General features: G+C 39.0%; 1 protein-coding gene across 4 annotated transcripts in view; it reads left to right on the forward strand.

The window, feature by feature from the left end:
- NUP153 (nucleoporin 153) overlaps nt 1-21,436 on the forward strand; it is a 42,093-nt gene that overhangs the window by 18,110 nt on the left and 2,547 nt on the right. Inside the window, exons 4-20 of one of the 4 annotated variants that reach the window (XM_063402708.1) lie at nt 500-639; nt 735-863; nt 2,286-2,402; nt 2,530-2,574; nt 2,683-2,736; nt 5,450-5,599; nt 6,346-6,398; nt 8,912-9,050; nt 10,656-10,793; nt 11,174-11,266; nt 11,493-11,583; nt 11,854-11,973; nt 13,588-14,202; nt 16,104-16,298; nt 16,888-17,730; nt 18,658-19,017; nt 20,669-20,941. In XM_063402708.1, the coding sequence (XP_063258778.1) occupies nt 500-639; nt 735-863; nt 2,286-2,402; nt 2,530-2,574; nt 2,683-2,736; nt 5,450-5,599; nt 6,346-6,398; nt 8,912-9,050; nt 10,656-10,793; nt 11,174-11,266; nt 11,493-11,583; nt 11,854-11,973; nt 13,588-14,202; nt 16,104-16,298; nt 16,888-17,730; nt 18,658-19,017; nt 20,669-20,941 (3,555 nt within the window). The remainder of the gene's footprint in view (nt 1-499; nt 640-734; nt 864-2,285; nt 2,403-2,529; nt 2,575-2,682; nt 2,737-5,449; nt 5,600-6,345; nt 6,399-8,911; nt 9,051-10,655; nt 10,794-11,173; nt 11,267-11,492; nt 11,584-11,853; nt 11,974-13,587; nt 14,203-16,103; nt 16,299-16,887; nt 17,731-18,657; nt 19,018-20,668; nt 20,942-21,436) is intronic. The other 3 variants (XM_063402718.1, XM_063402726.1, XM_063402735.1) reach the window with 3 other exon arrangements.

Consider the following 21,436-nt stretch of genomic DNA (forward strand, 5'->3'; position numbering starts at 1 on the left):
TGCTCAGCCAGTTCTCTGGAGATCCTAGTTTGGTAATTCAGAGTAGGTGTTGCCAGGGCGTAGCAATATGACCCAAATTTGCTAGAACTTTCTGGTACATCTCTGTAAAATATACAGAAAATAGGTGGTTAACTCTGTTAATTCAGCCTTTGGGTAATTTTTCAGGTATAAGACCGGGTCAGTTCTGTCTTATGCAATTTTGTTGTATTGGAAATGTGCTATGAACTTGTGAATGCTTTTGAAAGATTACTGGAAGGTCATGTATTCGCAGTGCTGTGAACAGATTTTAGGTCAGAGTTCGTACTTGCGTTTTGTACCATACGTGAAATTAATCTGTTTGAAGAGCTCTGAAGGTTAGAGTGCCAGAGAAATGAGTGTTAAGGAACCTTTTTATTTTGTGAGACGCTTTTGTAGAGAATTCTGGAGTTTGTGTGGTGTTTAATACTAAATTTCTCTATGTACATAAGGCATTTACATATAGCATTTGTCATTTTGACAGATATCACAGTTTCAAAAAATACTTCAGCACCACTGCTCTGGTCCCCAGAGGCTGAAAGATCTCATTCCCTCTCACAGCATCCTGCATCTAGCTCTAAAAAACCTGCATTCAATTTATCTGCTTTTGGATCTCCCTCTCCTGTAAGTACTGCACAGCATTAATTTTAGTCAAGTTGAATATGTTGCTGTTTCACTAACCATTTTTACTAACCCCTTACTATAATACCTTTCTGTAGTCACTTGGAAATACTTCTGTCTTTAAGACAAGACAGCTTGGGGATTCTCCATTTTACCCTGGAAAGACCTCTTATGGTGGTGCAGCTGCAGCAGTGAGACAGACAAAAGTGCAGACTTCTGCTTACCAGGTAATGAGAATAGTAGTGCAGTGTTGGGGAAAATGTAATTGAAATACAGAACGGGGAGCTCGGCCAAAAAAGCTGTGAGCCAGGAATTTAACTTGACAAATGTGGCCACAGTTCCTATCTTGGCCACTAAGTGTACAGTTTTTGTTGAAATTCTTGTGTAACACTTTATGTAGGAATGCTTATCATAAAGCACAAGAATGACAGTAGCATCTTAGTTGCTGGGCAGTTCCTTGTAGTAGGGGTTTTCTTCATTATGTCTTCCAAAAATATCCATTTTCTGCCATGGTCTGCCTCTGCCTGTATTATAGTAAAATAACATGTAAATAATTACAATGATGGCATAACTTTGAAAACTTTGGTAATAGCAGTAAACATTACCTCCCTGGTACTTGCCTCCAGATCTTACATGGTAATTACACAGTAATTCAACTGAAAAGTCAAAAGGAACTTTAAGGAACTGAAAATAAGTTTGCTGGACCTATTTTGGCAGTCTGTTTCTACCATGGAAGAAGGGGACCTACAATTTCCTCATTCGGGAAAATGTTGACCCTTATGGGTTTTCCTTACTTGGTGTTGAATCAAACTTCAGAACAGTTAAAATTTCTGTAAGCTAGAAGTCCTCTTTGGTCAGCTATTTTTATTTTTTACAAAAATTGTGGATTATGTTCAGAAGAGGAAGCAAATATTAGGCTTTTAAAGGAGAGACAAGCTTGTTTATTGCTGCATACAGTGACTCTCGCTTGCGTGTTCTGTGTGCTGTGTGATCTGCTTCCTGTCTTCATGCAGTTGTGTGGGAAGCATGGTGTGTGTGGTTACATGAGAGGTGTAACATAGTTTTTAAAAAAACGATCACAGTGAAGTTTTTAAAATTATGTTCAGTCATGTGGTACAACATTGACTTTTTCAGTACATTATGTTCAAATCAGATCTTTTATCTTTCTAAACAGTGAAAAGATCTGCAGTCAGCTGCAGTCTTGGGGGAAGGGAGGAAATGAGAGAAGCAGAAGTAGAAATCTGTGGTGATGATTGTCTACTCTGGTTTCAAGATGCCATGCTTACACCATCATAGAACTCCAAGATTTGTTTTGCTACTGAAAGTTTTCTGCAGCACAAGCCTTTGCTTCAGTTCTGTTTTCCTAATCACTGCTTTGGAGACCCTATGAACCTAACGTCTTCATTTTATGACCTTTTACATTTAAGGATTTCTTTTGTTGCTTTATCCCATGTACAAGATATGCAGGGCCCCACTTAAACTTCTGTAAAGTCAGTGGAATATATTTTTCTTCTTCATGCCTTGAACGCTTAGTGAGTGCATTTTTCTCTGTCATGACGAGAGTATTGGTTGTATCACCAGTGTAGCCCTAGAGCATAAAATACACACTCAGATCCAGCATCGTAACATTGGCAATGCAAATTTTTCAGCCACCGATAAAAAGACAAATGAAAGCTAAGCCAGCAAATGTGCAATCCTACGGTGTGACGAGTTCCACAGCGCGGCGCATCTTGCAGACGTTGGAGAAGATGTCAAGCCCTTTGGCGGTAGGTGGCTCTCCTTTGGATGTTTTATTCCATGTGTTTGAAAAGCATAGTAAATGTGCCAGTATAGGATGAGGATGTTACTTAATGTCGTGTCTGCTTTTATTTATTGCACCTGTTTTTTCAATAGGATGCTAAAAGGATTCCGTCTTCTGTTTCTACTCCGCTGTCTTCTGTAAGTTAATCCCCAACCCTCCCTTATTTTTGTTGGATGGAACCCACTTGTAGGGAAAAAACCATCCTCTAATATTTTGGCCGTTTTTTCCTTTTTTGGCCATTTTAGCCTGTGGACAGGAGTGTGCTGAATGTGACTAGCTTCCAATCCAGACAAAACCAGGTAAGAACCAGTAAGATGTTAAGCTGGGATAGGTAACTTCCTCTGCTTTAGAGCTCTTAGAAGTAATGTCACAAACCTCAGTGACAGCACGCACGTAAATTCAAATTAATACAGCCTTATGCAAGTTACGGCTGCCTCGGCTGTGTGGAAATTGCTAAAATGTCTTTTCTATCCACACTAGATGAAAGACTGTGAAGATTACTCAGGTGGAGAATTATAATTATCTTTTTGTGATAGTGTGCTGATATGTCAAGAACAGCTTCTCTAGAACACACAAACTGGTTTTGTCTTGGCCTGCAACTTGGGGTTAAGTTGCATGATAACATTCTTGTTTCAGAAAGCTTGCTTGTGCAGAAATAACCAGAAATAGAAAAATACTGATTGATTGTTCAGATCTTGTGCAGATTTCCATGTTTATTTTAAGCAAAAAAAACCCTACATTTTTTATTACTACTGAAGGCAAGGAGAAAATTGGACAATTTTTAAATTTTGTTACTTCTGTAAATTTATGCTCCTAAATGTCTCTTTGGAAGTAGCACTGAATTGTTGCTCTGGTAAATCATGATTTCCTTGGTTTTGTTTAAAAAAAGTTGGAGTATTACATTTATTAAATTGTGAAACCACAAAAGGTCACTTTTAGCTCAGGCAACCAAAGGAAGAATTTTTTTTTTCTTCAATGCAAACTCTTAATCTGCTGTTATCACGAGGAAGTGGACAGAATGTTTTAAAAGGTTTCTATGCTAATGACTTGGTTAGGAGTATAATGAATTCTGCAGTCACTTAGGAGTTTATAAACATCTCAGATTTCCTGTACTGCCTTTGGCCATATGATAAATAACAAGAATGTTGAAAAGTAGAGCATGTAAGTTTTTAACTGGCTTGTAAATATTATCCCAGTAATTGAAAACACAGCTGATATGGAATCTGCATTAAAATGCAGAACCACACCTGTGATGAGGCATTTTAAAAGACCGACCAGATTTGCCGCATAGACTCTGACGTTGGGGAGAAAGTGAATGTTGCACACAGCTGTCACTGGGCAAAAATGGAGAAATTGTCTACTCATAATGCTAGAATTCATAAAATTTGGCAGGGAGAAGGGGTAGCCCTTGATGAAAAGAGAGGCCAGGATTGTATGTGCCCAGAAGAGGGTTGTGTGTTTTCCTGCTGAAGCGAACAAATGGTTGACAGGACACTTAGATACACAGGCAGAAGTTTTACAGGTTGTTTTTTGTTTTGTTTTGGTGGGTTTTGTTTTGTTTTGGTGGTATTTTTCTTATATTGATGATCTATACCAGACAGAATAACTCTTAGTGTATTGAACATGTAACTGGGTTACTTTTTTTCTTTGTCATACATACCTGTTTCACTGGTTTGATATCCTTTTACAATAGTGTCATCTGCCTGGCGTTGAAGATGAGGTGACAGGTGTAGTTTCCTAGATTTTTGTGAGGCTTTTGGTGCTGTCCCTCCTGCATCCGTCTGGGCAAATTGTCCAGCTCTGGAATGAGCTGGTTGAACAGCAGGATGCAAAAGGTTGCAGTGAATTTGGCTGCATCCAGTGCATTTGACTGGTCACCAGCAGTGTTCCTTAGGATCGGTTTTAGGGCCAGTGCTGTTCAAAATATCTCTCAGTGATCTGGAGGCTTGAATTGAAAGCTCCATTAGCAGGTTTGCTGATGATGTGAAACAGGGAGGTGCTGCTGACTCTCTTGAGGGACAAGGGTTCTTGCAGAGGGATCTAGACGGATTGAAGCAGTGGGCAGTCAGCACTGGGATGAAATTTAACAAATCCAAATGCCAGATCTTTGAAAATCGTGGGACTGAGTGCACCCTCAGCAAGTTTGCAGGTGACACCAAACTGAGCAGTGGAGTTGACACATCTGAGGGATGCCATCAAGAAGACCAGGACAAGCTCTAGAAGAAGTGGGCCCGTGTAAAGGTTATGCAGTTTTGCACCTGGGTTGGGGCATAACCATCTGTTGATACTGATTTAAATAGTGGATACATCTTAAATCTCATCACCAGGGCTACAGATGATTTGATGTATCACGGGGCCTTTTGGGGTCTTTCTTTTTTCTCTATTCAGTTATGCCAGTTTTGCAGAATGTACAGTGTTTTCTATTTAATAGTTAGCTCTTGTCTGTAAAAAAACTTTGACAAGAAAAGTCAGACCAATGCTTTTAAGAGCATCAAATGCAAATCTAAAACATTGGAACATACATTAATGAGACTTCTTTAAAAATATTTCACAATTTATGCTTTTAAAGTGTAACTTCAAAGGAAGAAAATGCAGAAAAAAAAGAAACCCAGAACTTGGTTTTAACACTGGTTAACTGTTTCAGTATTAAATTAATGGATTAAGTCAGTTAAAAAAAAATCACAATGAGGGAAGAGGAGAGGAAGAGAGCATGTTATTGAAACATGAGTTATTTTGCTTATAGGGATATAGTTTATTTTGTCATTGAAGTAACTGCCAAACTTTGACATGGATTCAGTCAGACTTCGACTATTGCTGTAGCTTTTTGGATTTTATAACTGATTTTCTGGTGATTACCTTCTGCAAACTAAATGTTTTCAACACTTCCACATAGTTTTCAGTGGGTGCTGAGACTGGTGGGAGGTTTATAGTTCTCTAACTTTTATCATCAGTGAATACTGTGGTAAGTTTGGCGGGTACAAGGATAAATTGATTGCTTCTTCCCTTTCAAAGATGGATTCGCAACATCCACCTGTCCAGAAACTTGTGACACCAAAGCCAATCTCCCTGACAGGGAGTCGGATCACGTATTTTAAACCATCTCTGAAATCAGCTACTAATTCCAGAAAAATTCACCTTCAAAGGGTAGATACAGACCATCAAGTAAGTAAATTTTCATGTCCTAATTTGCCTGCTTTTTGCAAGATTGGAATTTGTCTAACCAGTCTAAGTCTCTTTCTTGCAAGAGCACCAATAGTGTACTTGAAGTACGCATTAAGAAAAGTGGGAACCGTTGTGAAAGAGGTACTGAGAGGTCTTATGAATATAATAATTGTGTCTTTGGCACACTAAGTGGCTGGTGCTTATTTTCAGAATGTGGTGGTGTACTGTTGGGCCAGGCTGTTTTCACAGTGAAAGAATATTAAAATACAGAAACAAAAATTTCCTTTTCATACGCTGCTGTTCAGAAAGTTGATGGACTGTGCTGATGTTGTGTATAAAATGTTTCAGGTGAACTGCGGGCTCCCAAGTGAGATTTCTAGCAATTACCAGTTCAGATCACTTTCTTCATTACCCATTCTGATCACTTCAATGTAGATGGAGTCCCTGATAAACTTTACTTAAAACAATACTGGTATCTCTTTCAGAAAAAAATCACCCATGGTTCCAGTATCATTCTGAAGGTAAAAATGACCAGGAATGAAATATATGAGCTGGAGATTAGATGGATAGTCAAGAGTCATTAGGGAACAAGCTTAAGCAGATGAGATATATTTAGTGGTATAAATAGAAAAAAAAAAGCCAAAACAATAGCACCGTGTGTGTGTGGTTGTCTTCTCTTTGTGTTTAGTTTATTAATATATTCAGATAAATCTTGAAATAAATAAAATTATTTATTTATTTTGCAGGATATGATAGAGGAGAGTTTTCCTGCAGAAAAGCCTGTAAAATCATCTGAAAGGTATGACAAATTTTATTAATTTAAACACTTAAAAGAAGAAAGCCCCCTCCTTTGTCAGTACAGTCTGCAGACTTCTTTTGGAAGGGCAGGAACAGTTCTCAGTAAAAAGGAATAGAAAAAGTGAAAAAACTGTATTATGATAGAGTTTACTTTTTGTGCATCTTGGTGTTCATTAGAGGAGCAGCTCTTAGTTTCAGGTGATTAAATAATTGCTTGGAGTCTGAAGGCTTTGTTGCACAGGAATTTCTTTATGAAAAATTCTTTATAATGTAAAATATCTTAGAGTTCAGGAGTAAATTCAAGTTTAAGATTTTTTTTGTTGGTGGTTGTTTTCTTGTTTGCTTGTTTGTTTATCTGTTTATAGAAAAAGCTAGAGGAAAATTGTTTACTGCTGTTCCTTACATAACAAAGGCACTTGTCTGCTCTGTGAGTTTGCATGAAAACCAGAAGCTCTTCAGAGTCACCTGAAGACAAACGCCAGCTTGTCTGTGGAAAAAAAAAATCCGGGAGAGTTAATAATTGTGTTTCTCCTTGAGGAGATTGCCTTGCATTGTGCTGCTTGCTTGGCATAAAATGACTTGAACTAATACTGATGACTCTCCCTTCTGGGAAACTAATCTTTTGGGTAATGCTTGAATTAAGGCACTGTGTGCTCAGAAGGTAGCCTTTTTTTGAGGATTCAGACCTTTCGAAGAACAGTATTGGGGAATCTGCTGATGTGTTGGCTCTGTGTTCATCTTCCAAGCAAGCCTTACGTTGCCTTGGGCATTCTTTGGCTGGCAAAAAACCCCAAAGCCAACCCTCTGTTTTACAGTGTAATAGTTTGACTTTACAGGAACCATCTTTGGTTTTGGCAGAGGTGTGTACAGATGTTAGGTTTTAACTGTGGCTTTTGTTCTCAGTTTTCTTTGGTGCAACTCCTTTCTCCATGTAGAAGAGAGATCCAGGAAACTGATACTGCTTTTCATGTGTTTCACAGGTTTTACTGCTGTGTTTCTACTTTTGACTTGAGACTGGATGGTCCTTTTATTTTAACTCTTATAAAGCCAGTCTCTCTTGATTGTCATATTATGGAGTAGGAATACGAAACTAATAAGGGCCAGAGTCTTTTCATGCAGCTAACCTGCAGTACTTTGGTACATCTCTGTTCAGCCTAACAAAGGCTGTTTAGTTTTTAAACCACGGTCAGAATTGTAGATTGGACTGACTTGCTTGAAGACAGAACTGTCTTTGCCCCTTAGAAGCTGACAGGTGTTAACAGAAGAGAGGAATATGGGCTATCATAGACATACTAAATTTGTTTGAATAAAGATTTATTTTGACATGAGATTTTATTTTGTAATTCAAATTGACTGTCACTTTGGATTAGAGAAAAGTTTGAGCATATGGCTTTAAGGATCCGGCGTCCTCTCACTGGTTACAGTGCTGAGCAGATGTTTGCCACTATCTGAGAAGTTTAGACCAATTCTTTTCTTTAGTCCTCTAGAAACTTGATCTGGTATCTTCCAGTGTCATCCAATGTACTTTTATAATGACTCACTGATTGGCTGCAGGATATGGTCATAAGTTGATATGATGATTTTTTTCAGGGATACTTCATCATAATGCCATACTGCTTTTTATTGTTATTATTCCTTAGTTCACGTCTGTTTTGGGATGTGGCATGGGTTTGGTTTGGTTTGTTGTTGTTGTTGAGGTAGTTTGTGTATGTGAGGGAGTGCGCATTGGTTTGTTTTGAGGTTTTTCTTTTGTTTTTGCTTTTTCTTTCCCCTTCCCAATTGGATTAGGGAGTCTTTCTGGTTTGGCTCTAGGCTTTTGTAATGAACAGAGAAATGCCTTTGTATGCCTTACAAAAGGGATCTGTCTTCATGTCTGAAAAGACTTCTGGAATGTTGGCACACCCAAACACCTCTGCTGCTTCTGCTGATGGCCTCAGGAAAGGCAGAGCTGCTTAGGAAGCTTCTGTCATATTTCCTTGCCACACAAATTGAAGCCTCTCAATTCCATAAGAGCTGTTGGCAGCATTTCCTGCGCGGGCTCACACACACACACATCCATGTACACACCCGCCCCTGCCCATGTATTTTTAGTTATTCTTTTATATCCCTTCAGAGATACATGCTCATCACAGAATCAGAGGGCTGCCAGTCAAAATTTCCACTGTCTGGACTATTAATAGGAAACATTAGAAAATAATCTAAATCAGTTCTTCTATTTCAGATCTTCTGGCTTAGTCACCATTCCTTTATGGATGTTGTGGCTGTTTTTTATGTATGTTATTTTCTCTGCTGCTCTTATTCAGATTTGCTGTTTAGAACACCAGCTATTTACCAGCACTTTGAAACTTGTGGGATGTTTTTTTCTGATTCTAATCAGCAGGTGACAATTCTAGGATTAATAGTGGCTATAATAGCTTGAAACAATTATTTGATCAATTTGAGGGTTTTTCTCTGGGTTTTTTTGGTTTCTTTTTAATCCCCTTCCTCAACCTGTGTGTTTTTATTCTGTGGCAGCAATCTGAGCTACCCCAAACTCGATACTCCTGCATCCAACGGTCTGTCTTCAGGAGGAAGGATGGACAGTGCCTGTGGCAAGATGAGAAGGGAAAGGGAGCGATACTGCGCATCAAGACCTGGACAAAAACAGCAGCTGGTAAGGGTCTCTGGTTAATTGATCTCACTGTGATTACTGAAATAAGTAGCTTCATTGCCTCATAGTAATTTACAATTATGCCATTTCAGTTTTGTGGCTGTTTTGCTGTGGGTTTCAGAGCAGGCTCCAGTTTAGTTATCTGTATAAGTGCTTCAGCTTTGGGTTTATGTTTTTAAAATCTTCAATTGTATTATCTTGGATATTCTTCATTCTATAAAGTTTCTTAATAGTTGTTGAATGAATAAATTTGGTAGAGATTTGTGGAGTTTTTAGAAAAGAATGAAGTGCCAAGTATAAAAAAAGAAGGGTTTTTTGTTATTGTATATGTAAGTCATGTTGAAAGGTATGGGCCAAGAGCCTGAAGCAGAAGACAGTGTTTTGCATATTTGCTAATGATCGTTCACAATTTTTGGCACTTACCCAAACTCATTGTGAAGGGGTTTTTTTCTTGTTTTAATGGGAAAACTCTATTTAATGCAATGATAGTTATTATTATCCCAAGGATTATCTTCCTGTCTGAATGTTACATAAGCTGCCTACTACTGGATCTTAAATCTAAAGAGTTTAACTTGGTCTTCTGGCTGATGCAAAATAACGAAGTAGTAAATTCTGGAGAATGTTTCTGTAACAGAAATGGTCTCAACATCAAGGTGTGATAGACTCTTCAGATTAGATTTCTGAAATATGTAATCTGTGGGGAACATTAAATGTCTCAATGTGCATCTCTACTTAGTCACTTCTGAGTAGACATTGGTACTACTGTCCAAATCCTGGATGGATCGGCTATTCCCATTTAAACCCTAACCAATCTAATCTTGGTAATCAAAGGGTTTAAAAAACAAGGGGAAGAGCAGAAGTTTTTAAGGTACACTAATTCCTGAATGTTAAATTTGCATCCTGATACATGATACTGAGTAGATTTACCAGAGTATGATCCTCTATGTCACTCATCAGTGTTTCATTTTTGACTTTCTGTGCTTTAGTTTGGTTTGGGGGTTTTGGTACTCAAAGGAACACACATCCTTCTTAATTTTTTTTTTCCAAGTTCAAGTGACTTCAGAGACTTTGACAGCTGTCCTATCTAATTTTGCAAGAGGAACACTTTCTTACTTGCCATGAAGTTGTGCTTTTAATTAAAAAGATAAGGGAATCATAGAATCCTAGAATGGCTATGTCTTTCTAGATCTTTACTAACTAAAGGACAAAAGCCAAAATAAATCTTATCTGTGCTCCTCTCTCATCAGCTCAGGTAACAATTTTGAGCTTACTTTCAGTATTCTTACTGGATGTGTGATGGATGTAGTATTGCATGGAACCAGGTCTGCCATAAATAAAAATTATGTGGCAGACTTAGGTGGGAGGTTAGGATTCCTTTGAAAACCTGCTTTGTCTACAATCTCTCTGTTACAATTAACTGTGTTAAACTAGGGGGGGGACAGGTAGGAAGATAGTCGATCTCATGATAAAGAAAAACTAAAATTTACAACTTTTTAAAGAAAGAGAAAGATTAAAATCTAAAACTATTCTAAAGAAAGTGGAAAATTAGATTTTGTAGCTTCTTCAAAGAAAAAAATAAACTTAACAAAAATGAAAATTTGCACCTAGGAGATGGAGCAAGAAGAACTACCTGAAGTACCCCTGCCCATCAGTACTGCATCGCTGCCGACCTTCAACTTCAGTTTCCCTGCCAGTAGTGCTGAGTCCTCCTCACCCAGCATTGTTTCAAAAGCAGTGATGAACAAGGTAAGTCTGTGCTGTGTACTGTGAATACTTTTTCAGGGTGATTATACATCCTCCTTGCTGAATGTTAACTTTCTCCGTGGTGCTCATGGAACTAAGCAACCTGAGTTTATAACCTGTTGAATTAAACAGGGTTGTGTTTGGATTGGGCGTGGGGAGGAAGACATATTTTGATATGGCTTCTGTCCATCTTATGCACTCACTTGCAAGCTTTTTCTTATAACTCTTAGCTGTGGATCAGAGATATCAAACATCAGATTTCCCAACTTCACTGCAGAATGTCTGTTAGATAGTGAATTCAGGTAGCTGCTGTTGTTTCTTTTTGTTGTTTCTTTGCTGTTGTTTACTTTTAGATGCAAACCTTAATTCTTTTAAAAATACAGGTACAACCAGCAAGTAATGTTGGCAGCCCTACGTTTGTATTTTCATCTCCAATTGTGAAATCTACTGAGGTGGAAGTGCTACCTCCATTGTCTGTAAGTAAAATAAATCCCAACGTTTTCTCATGGCTTTAGTGGAATATTGTGGAACAGTAAAGCAGAATTGGCCCTGGTAAGGGGGGAAACAAATCTAAAGATTTCTGACTTGTAATTTTTCACCCAGCATGCACCAAATTTTGAAGACGGGATTACAGATTATTATTTGGGTGAGAAACTTGATTAAAATTTCTTAGAATCTAAGAAAACCCTCTCTTTTTTATAGCAGATTAAGTTTACATTTAGTGTACCTGTTGTAAAGTCATCAGAGCTTTCTGGATCCACTGATACACCAGTGACATCCATCCTTAGTCCAGGTAAGAAATATTTTAGTATTTCAAACATAGAGTGCTAATTTTCTTTTCTTTTTTATGTTAAATAGCTAAATCTCTAATTTCCAAGCTTCAAATTCTGGGCAAAATGTGTTTTCAGTGACAGGTCTTCTTTTAATCAGGTTGTAACTGTAAACTGGTGTAAATAAGGTCGAATTTTGAAGATTCTTGTTTAAGAAGAATGAAACATGGAAATTCTTGTTTCTAGCAAACGTGAATATATTCTAAGTGGATTTCTTTGTTTTATTTTTAAAGGTAGTGCCACTGTAAACAGCACCAGCAATAAGAAGGAAGAGGAGGAAGAATATGATGGGTTCTGCAAACCTGCGAAGTTCTTAAAGCAAGGAAGTGTGTTAGACATTCTAAAAAGCCCCGGTGAGATAATGAACTCTTTAAAAAAATACTTTGCAGAGAATACACTTGCATGTAGCTGCATTGATTTTTAAAAAGCCCAGCACAACATCAACAAAAAAAACCCAACAAAACCGAACCCCAGACAATTTGTCACAGTTAAGGCAGTGTCAGCAGTAAATACAGACTTAAATGGTACATCTGTTAGGTTTGATGCCCCCTTCTGTTATAGAGGCTTTCATTGCTGGTGGGAAAGCTGCAGCTTCAAACCAGATGCATCACTTCTCCCTTATGTTAGGTTGTAATTCAAACTTCAATATAAAAAAATTAGTCAAAGAATCAGTGGATTTTTTAATAAATAAAATGTATGTAATTGGGAAGGAAATGTTTCACAAACATTCCTCTCCCACCATCACCATCTCCAGAAATTAAGAATGGTAAAGTTAACTTAATTCCTAAAGGTGTTTCAGAAGCTGCATATCTTTTGGCCTTAAATGTTGACAGTTACTGTGGGTTCAGATGCAAATTTCAAGTAGCAGTGGGCTGTCTTGTTTTAAAAAGACTGCTTTTCAAGTAATTGCAATTGTTTTTAACCACTGAGTAAAGAGTGTGTGTGTGTGTGTGTGTGTAGATAATGTTTTTTGTTTTAGGAAAAAGGACTTAATAGAACCTGATCTTTCTCATAAGCCTTGAGATGCAGCAGGACTTTTTATTACGAAATCTGTGTACAACTTTAGAAGGCAGTGCCTATCTATATTGGAAAGAGCTAAGTGAGAGAAAATACACTGTGTTTTGTTTAAGGAAGACCTGTAGGTGAAGTGGCATTAGTTTTCTTCTATCAGTTTAGCAGAATCAGGTTCTAAATCTACACAGTTAAAAGATTTCACTTCTAATATAATAAAAACAATCCCAGAGCAACAATAAAAAGAAAAACTCTTTATTTTAGCTTTACAGTTAAACTGGGCTGATATTTAAGATGTGTAGCTGTAGCATTTTTGTTAGTGTTTCCATATTGGTGGTTCTTGTTTTCTGAAAAGTTTGCACCTTAAAATAAAGAATTAGCCTGTGCCCAGAGCATTTTGAACAAAGTGTGTAGAAAAAAATTTGTGTGTTTGTCTTAATTTTTATTGTTTAAGTATTACTCAGTATTTGTGGGGCAATACTGTGTGGATGGGTGCTCCAAGTACCAACTGCTGCACAGCTACTAAGTAAATGCGAGTCATCTACTATGGCAGAAATAGCTTTAGAAATTTGATTCGATTGGGCATGGTGTCTTCAAATGAAATTGGATTATTTCCAGTCGGTGACAGATCGTCAGCTTTCAGTACTGTTTGTTTATACTTGTATCTACCAGTGTAGTGGCAGATACAAATGAGATTTGTATTTAAGACTTTCTTGGAAGCGAAGAGTTAAAGCAGGCTTTAAAAAAGTGTTCTGTTGTGTCCCAGCTCAGCATATGAAATTTCATCCCTTTGGATAAGATTTCCATGGACTTCCTCTTGCAGTTAGTTGGAGTGTATAGTTGTAACCATTGACTCTTGGCTTAAATTTGTGCTCCTATTATAAGTAACTTCCATGCAGCCAGGGTACAGCTTCATCAGTAAGACCTCTCCTTTTTTTTTCTTTTTATTAAACTAGGCTTTATGTCCGGGAATTCACCCTCCTGTTCATCTGCACAGCCCGTTACGAGCACAGTGGTCTATACAAGGCCCGCAATAAGTAGCTTTTCTGCAGGTAAAGACACCTCTAAGCAAGCATCCTCGTTTTGGCAGTCCGACACACACGACCCTTGTCTGCAGAACAAAACCACAGATGGCAAATGTGTAACATGTGAAGCTGCTAAAGTGTCCACTGGGGACAGTACGAAGCAGACGGTCAGTGTGAGTCCGTGTGTCTCCTCCAAAACAACAGCTCCCACAGCAGGGATGCTGGGCTTTGAAGACAAATTTAAGCCGGCACCCAACACATGGGATTGTGATACCTGTCTGGTCCAGAACAAACCTGAAGCCACAAAATGTATCGCATGTGATACGCCAAAGCCTGGAACGGGAGTGATGCCTGCTCTGACAATGCCAATGGTCACGGACAACTTGGTGACAGTGACATCCACCTCCAGCAGCACTGGCACAACAGTCACTCTGGGGTTTGGAGACAAATTTAAGCAGCCAAAAGGCTCTTGGAACTGTTCAGTGTGCCTTCTACAAAATAAGGCAGAAGACAGCAAATGTGTAGCTTGTCAGTCTGAGAAACCAGGTTTGTTCTTTTCTTCTCTCTTGTTTCAATCTTAGTCTATGTGCATTTTGTAGAGAATAAAATATGTTGCATATAAAACCACTTTGAGCAGCATGGCTATATGCCAGACAGGAGGGATTAGTGGCTCTCTTCAGGAATGGTTGTAGGCACTTTGGAGGTCTCAGCCCAGATTCCAGCCTGTCACATAAGTTGAACTAATTGTGAAATGTATTAGTGCAGAGCTGAACTGAAGCAAATATACCCTGCTTTACAGCTAGTGAGGAAAGATGACTAAAATTGATGCCTTAATTAACTTAAAACCAATTGACTCATTTTCATTGGGGATAAATGTGAACTCCTTGCAAGGAGCTAAAAACTACTGGGTTTTTGGGGGGTTTGTTTTCCTCTATCAAAACACAGACAGAAGCAGTATTTGTACAAAATGGTTTAAAATGTCTCCAGTCAGCATTTATGTGGAATTGAGCACAGGTATGAAGCCAGATTCCAAGTCAGTGTAGTCTTTAGCTGGTTGTCTTGTGCTAAAACAGAACCATATGTTCAGCTATGCCTATGGGAGCTTTTCAGAATGTGGGTAACCTTGTTTAGGAAGGTCAGGGTTCTTACAGATCTTGGGGAAGTGGGCGCCTTCTTCAGTTCATTTCTGGGTTGTTTGCCATTGTATGTCATTGTATTGGTTTTAAGAGTTTATTTTTTTTTTAAAGCACAAATAATTATTTTAGTGTTAATTTTTATTGGCTCAGCATAATTTGATGTCGAAAATACGTTTGCAAATGCATTCTGAGGGAAAAAATAGATGTGAGATGGAGCAGATTGTGCTTTTATAATCACTGTATACTAAGAGTAGAATTTCTTTAGATAGGATAATGCATTTTAGATGAAGTTTATTCTCATGGACTTCCTCATGAAGACAGCCTCAGAGTGGCCAGCTGGCACTTTTGTCCAAGACTCTGGCCACTGCAAGGAAGAATTTTGGAAGTGAGGGTCTGCCATGACCACCATGGTGCAAAAAGTTGCAAAGTTACATTATGTTTGTCAAGGCAACAAGTGAAGCAAGTAAAATGGGAGGACATAAATGTGCTGGATGTGCGTGGAAAAGAAGACACATTCCTGTCTAGGAAATGTTACTGCTTTGAATTTGAGAAATTATCTTGTGTCTCTCCCTTGAATGCCACCTCAGTGGTTCACTGTGGGTGAAGAGTGCAACTGTGTGATGCTTTTGTGCCTTTGGGATGTCTGCTTCGCTCCTGACTTGTGGAGCTGAAGTTTGCTCTTGGGGTGCAGCATCAAGTGCCATCTCTTCCTTTACAGGGGAGAATAGTCAGAGGGCAAGTGTTGGATTTTGCACCTCAGCAGCAGTAGGTTGCTGCTGCTGTTGAAGGCAGTGTAGTTGTGTGGTGAACACAGAGTTGTGGGTTTGGAAGCTTTCGGTTCCTTTCTTTCTTTTGTCACTCTGTCGTTTTGAATGTGTCCTGTCCTTGTGACTTTCTGATGAATCATTCTAGTAAATTCTCAGCCTTGAATCACTTGACAGTGATCATTAACTCAAGTGATGCTAACTTTGAGTACCAGTAACTGGTGTTACCTGGAATTCTTTTAGTAGTTTTAGTTCAATACAGTAGCTGTAATATACATCTGAAATTGGCTGTGTTGCTGTATTTTATGAACTGCAGTTGCTGTTTAAACGTCGCTGGTTCAATTTGTGCTTTAATTCATATAGATTATAAAGAAGAATCCAGGTGTTTCTATTGTTTACATTCTCAAATTGTGTTTGAGTCAAATCAACTTGTAGTTTGATGGTTTTTTTACTGTTACACTTGTGTGCTTTGCAATTTAGTGAGCATTTCTTAAAAGCTTTGTGTATGCTTTAAGCAGGATGATTAACTGTCTTACTTCTTTCTCAGGGAGTTCAGTGCCTGTGACCAGTAGCAGTGTTTCTGCATTTTCTGCTTCTTCTGGAGGTTTTCTGGATTTAGACAAATTCAAGAAGCCTGAAGGAAGTTGGGATTGTGAGGTCTGCTTGGTCCAAAACAAAGCAGAAGCCACAAAATGCATAGCCTGTGCAAGTGCGAAGCCAGGCACCAAAGCAGAGCTCAAAGGTAATTCTTACTGAGAAGAACAGGGATGTGCATTCTGCAACAGGTTTTTTTGGTGTGTTTTGTTGTTGTTGTTGTTTTTGGTTTTGTTTTTTTGTGTTTTTGTTTGTTTTGCTTTTGCTTTTGTTTTTGTGTTTTGTTTTGTTTTTTTAAAGTACAGTGATTTTTCCTTTGAGTATGGCAAAACTGTCCATTTGTTGTCTAGGAATATTGCCTAAATAAGATCGTGTGTGTATGTTTCCACACCCATTCTCCAGAAAAGGATTGGGTTTTTTAGAGGACAGCTTGTGTCAGTGAAATAGTTGTTTGTTTCAAGTTGTGTTGTTCATTTGGAGTTTAGGCTAAAACCATGGTCTTTTCAAAGAGCTCAGCATGTGCTTTTCCAAGCCAGGTGCTGCACAGAACATCACCGTTGCAAAAAGATATGTGTGGAGAGGAAGTGTGGAATTTCCTTGTCTGTGTGCATGGGGGGTGTGTTTTGTTGAACAGTTTTGACTGGGAAAGCTCAAGACTAGAATCCCAGCCATGTACCTAAAGACTGCATGTATTACATCATATATTGCAAACTTGACATTGTTGCTCATTTCTGCAGGTTTTGGTACTGCTACTGTGTCTACAAATGCTGCAATGCCCTCATTTACATTCGGTGTCCCGTCATCGTCCTCTGAATCTTCTCAAACATTAGGTAGCACAGGAAATTTTAAATTTGGAGAACAAAGTAGCTTTAAGTTCGGCATTGCATCCGAATCCGCATCATCCAGCACTGTGACTGGAGGGTTTAAGTTTCCTACTGGTTCAGGGAACTTCAAATTTGGAGTTTCTTCCTCAGACTCTAAATCAGATGACAGCAAAAAAGAAAGTAAAAGTAACAGTTTTACCTTTGGACTTCCATCTACAAGCAGTCAGGCTCCTTCAACATTTCAGTTTGGAACGACGAGTCTGGGGCAGCAGGAAAAGAAGGAGGAACCAGTTTTGGCAGCTTTTGGTTCTGCTACAAGCTCTACTTCTTCCATAGCTACTAATGAGAATAAAACTGGAGTCGGTGGCTTCACTTTTGGAACTGTGGCAGAAAAGGATGCAGCTTCACCTGCTTTGCCATTTAAGAAGTTAGATGAGAAAAAGGATGAAACTGTTTCAATGAAGGGAGGCTTCTCTTTCGGCAGTGTGGAATCTGCACCTGCCTCACAGTTTGTTTTGGGAAGGGCAGAAGAGAAGCAGGACTCTGTCACTTCTGCTGGTCCATTAGCATTTGGAAAGAAAGCTGACAATGAAGAGGTAAAGGCACAGCCTATCTTTTCATCTGGGACAGCTGAGCATACCAAAGAGGAGAGCACAGCAAAACCTGTATTCAATTTCAGTTTTGGTAAACCACCGGAAAAGGAAAGTGAGCAGGCAAAGGCACCTTTTGCATTTGGGGCACCAACCAGTACTTGTGGTAAGCAGAACACCTTTTGCCTTCACTTCTCTGCTCGTGTCTATCAAATAATACCTCTGAGGCTGAACTGGACTGTGGGATTTATGCGCTACCTGCAGCCTGGCTTTAGTTCTAGTTGTCAATGTGTAGACAATATGTGGCAATTTCTTGGTAGATTTCAGTGAGTTTTAACACTATGTTTAGACAAAAAAAATTGCCACACCTTAAGGAACCTGTATCACTGCTTGTGTGAAGTTTTACTGTCTCAGTAGTAGCAGCTCAGCTGGTGATAAAATCTGTAATATGGTGCACTATAGAGGCCTCATACTAGTGTTGGTTTTTATAGTGAAAGGGAAGGAGAGAGGGAATATCTTATTTCCATTTACTTGCAGCTCTGCTGCAGTTTCTCTACTGCTACAGAGGTACAAAAATCACTTCACAGATTGTCGCTGTTGTGTTAGGGGCAGCTGAATGAGCAACACAGACTCTCATCTTAGAAGGCATATCTCAGAGTTTATTAGAAAGCACACCTCTTTATAGACTGTTTTGATACAGCTGGACAGGACTGATCCTTTAATTAACACCCCTCACCATCATTGACTAATTAGAAATGACACCCTTTTGTAAACATATTGCAAATAAACACCAAGTGTGAATACCAGGTGCAAGGATTGTTTTGAATTCTTTAACTGAGCTTTCTCACAGCTCCCCAGACAGTGCCTGGGGAGGTTTGACTTTCACAGGGCTTGCTACTGTCTGTGCTTGAAAATTCCTCTCTGACCAGGCTGTCAGCATCCACAATAGATACTGCAGTTTTGTGCTCCTTTAGTTTGTTGGAAGTTTGCAGAGGAGGATTAAAGTTTTTCAGTGATGGTTGCTGTGTGAAAAGTTCTTGGTTGTTCAACTCCATTTGTGTGACTTAGTAGTAACTGTGTTTCTTCCTTTCAGATCAAGGAGCATCCTTCAGCTTCTTGAGCTCCAGTTCCTCCAGCACGGTGGTACCCACCACTTCAGCCAACAGCAGCAGCATGTTTGGCAGCACCCTCTCTTCCTCAAACCCTCAGCCAGTTCCCACTCCCTTTGTGTTTGGACAACCCAGCAACACTGTGACCAGCTCTGTTTTTGGCAATCCTGCAGAATCTGCAACGTCTCAGTCATTTGGCTTCTCTCAAGAAAACAAACCAGCAGCCACATCTTCCAGCACTGGCTCGACTCTGACTCCGTTTCTCTTTGCTTCAGGAGAGAGCAGTACCAATGCAGCAAATTCAGGATTTACTTTTGGAGCCACAACTACATCAAGTTCAACAGGTATGTTTTAAATAGCTGCTCTTCTCATTTTCTCATTTTTGCCATTATGTAGTGGACTAAGGAGATACTGTTTCATTAATATTTTACTTTGGAAAATGTGCAGGCTAAATGCATGGAAGTAGAGAAAAGTACTGAGGATTTATATTCAGCAATGTTAATTTGGGCTCATTTTTCTTCAGTGTGGGAAATTAAACTTAAGAATGAACTGGCACCAGACTTGTTTTATGCAAAGGACAAATCTTTACTGGATTTCAATTTGTACAGGAGTTGTTCACCATGAGAATGATAATTTCTTTTTTCAATCACTGTTAGTCCAGTGTTTACAGTTAGAGGCCAATGAATTATAACTTCCTGCTTTTTCGCTCCTGTCCCTAAAACTCTGAATGACAACCTTTGCCAAGTGGTTCCCTCACAAGTATAAATATATAAATGGTGGAGTACCTGGACATGCAAATAATGCTGCTTGAGGGTTGGTTGCTGCTAAGGAGCATGGCCAGTGCATGTTAATTTTCTAGGAATGTAGAGAAGACAGCAATAAGAAATACAGAGCTTCTTCATGTTTTATGTTTGTTACTCCACTGCCTGAATTGCATGAACAAATGCATGACTCAAGACTAAATCTACCAAATTATCTGTATACCTATGAGCCATGCAGAATGTTGGAAAATAACATTGAATCTGTACGGGAAAGACTTAATCTAGTTTGATTCTGATGGCTTAACTTTGTCAGTCAAAAAAGTTTAATTTGCACACTTTTTTGTGTATCAGAAACAGAGAAAACAGTCCCAAATTACAACAATCAACAGATCAATTTAAACTGCTTACGAATCAGTAATGTGTGTAATTTAGTTAGTAGGTGACACCATAATTCAAACATCTTCACAAATCCAGAAACCTAAGTTTTGTGGTGTATCATCTTGGAAAGAAAGTCAGCCGTTCCAGGTTATGGTGCAATTCAAGGGTATTCCCTGTTGCATGAGCATTAGTAATGCTGTTTCAAAGATTTGCCATCTATGTTCAGAGTCACTGTTAGCTGCATTTCATTAGTTCTGCTGGCCGTGCAGCTCAACAATTGGGCTGGTTGGTTGTTGATGATAGGTAGAGAATTACTCTGTTAAACCAAGTTTTTGAGATTACTGCAATGTTGATTTGGCCTCCAGAAGTTAAACACTTGAATATGATGTTAATGGTAAACACTTGAACAGGGGAGGGGTGCAGTTGCTGAAAAAAAATAACACATATTCTCCTATTACTAATAATTCAGGAGCTGTATTTTGCATGTCTGAAAAATCCAGTTTGAATGAATATTTCATGCATGTGGTAGAAACAGCTTTTAGTAAATACAGATTAAAACATACTGTTTGTAGGAATCTATCTGTACAACATGAAGAGGCAGCCAGTGCCTCTGAAGTTTGAGATTTAGTTTTGTCTGACTCTCATAAACACAGCATTTCTCATGTTGCTTTTAAGAAAAGATGCAGCTCCTGTTGTGGCTGAGGTAGTATCTGTTCTATATACTCAGGCAACTAGTTTGAAATTAAGATGAGTATTCAGCTACCAGACTTGAGGCTTGAGAACATCTTGGTTCTGGATTCATTTTTGAGGGCACGAGGGAAGGGGCCCGTACTGACTTCCCTCTCTGTCCCCCAAGGGTCATCGTCTTCGTTTCTGTTTGGTTCTGGGCCTCCAGCACCGGCTGCTGGCCCAGCCTTTGGTGCCAGTCAGCCCCCAGGATTTGGCCCAAGCCCAGGCTCTGGCCAGCAAAGCGTTCCAAGTTTTGGATCGCTGTCGACATCGTTGTTTCCTGCTGGCTCCCATCCTGCTCCTTCTGCTTTCGGCTCGGTCTCGAGCAGCACTCAGCCCCCTGTGTTCGGCCAGCAGGCAGCCCATCAGCCAGCTTTTGGCTCTGGTACCCCCAGTACTGGTGAGTGCCCACCATCCTCTTCCCTTTTGCTTTCAAAGATTATGTATTTTATTTTCTTTCTCATGAAGTGCACCATAAATTATATGGAGAAAGATGACTTTGGCATTGCCCGTGTATTTCAATATAGGAATTGCCCTCCACAAAAACAATGGGTGGGTATAGGGTTGTCCTTATGTCCCAGTCCTGACAGTGGCGACACAATGTGCCACAGCTATCCAGCTTCACAGTACGCCTTCTCCACAAGAGACTTAGCAACTCTACAACTAAATTTTGAGCTTTATTTTCTTCAGAAACCTAATGATTAAAAGGAACTGAAAACCATGGAGTAATCACTGGTAAGATTGTGCAAAACAAAAAGAGCACACACACTGCAAAATGGTTATTTTTTGATTTGAGAAATTCTTAGTTATCTGACTTGAACAGGTTTATTGTATAAAATACAGTCAGAATTGTTTGAGGTTTTTTTTATTTTTTATTTATGGGTTAAGACTGTGT

The sequence above is a fragment of the Prinia subflava genome, chromosome 1, assembly GCF_021018805.1.
Source record: "Prinia subflava isolate CZ2003 ecotype Zambia chromosome 1, Cam_Psub_1.2, whole genome shotgun sequence".
Lineage (NCBI taxonomy): Eukaryota > Metazoa > Chordata > Aves > Passeriformes > Cisticolidae > Prinia > Prinia subflava.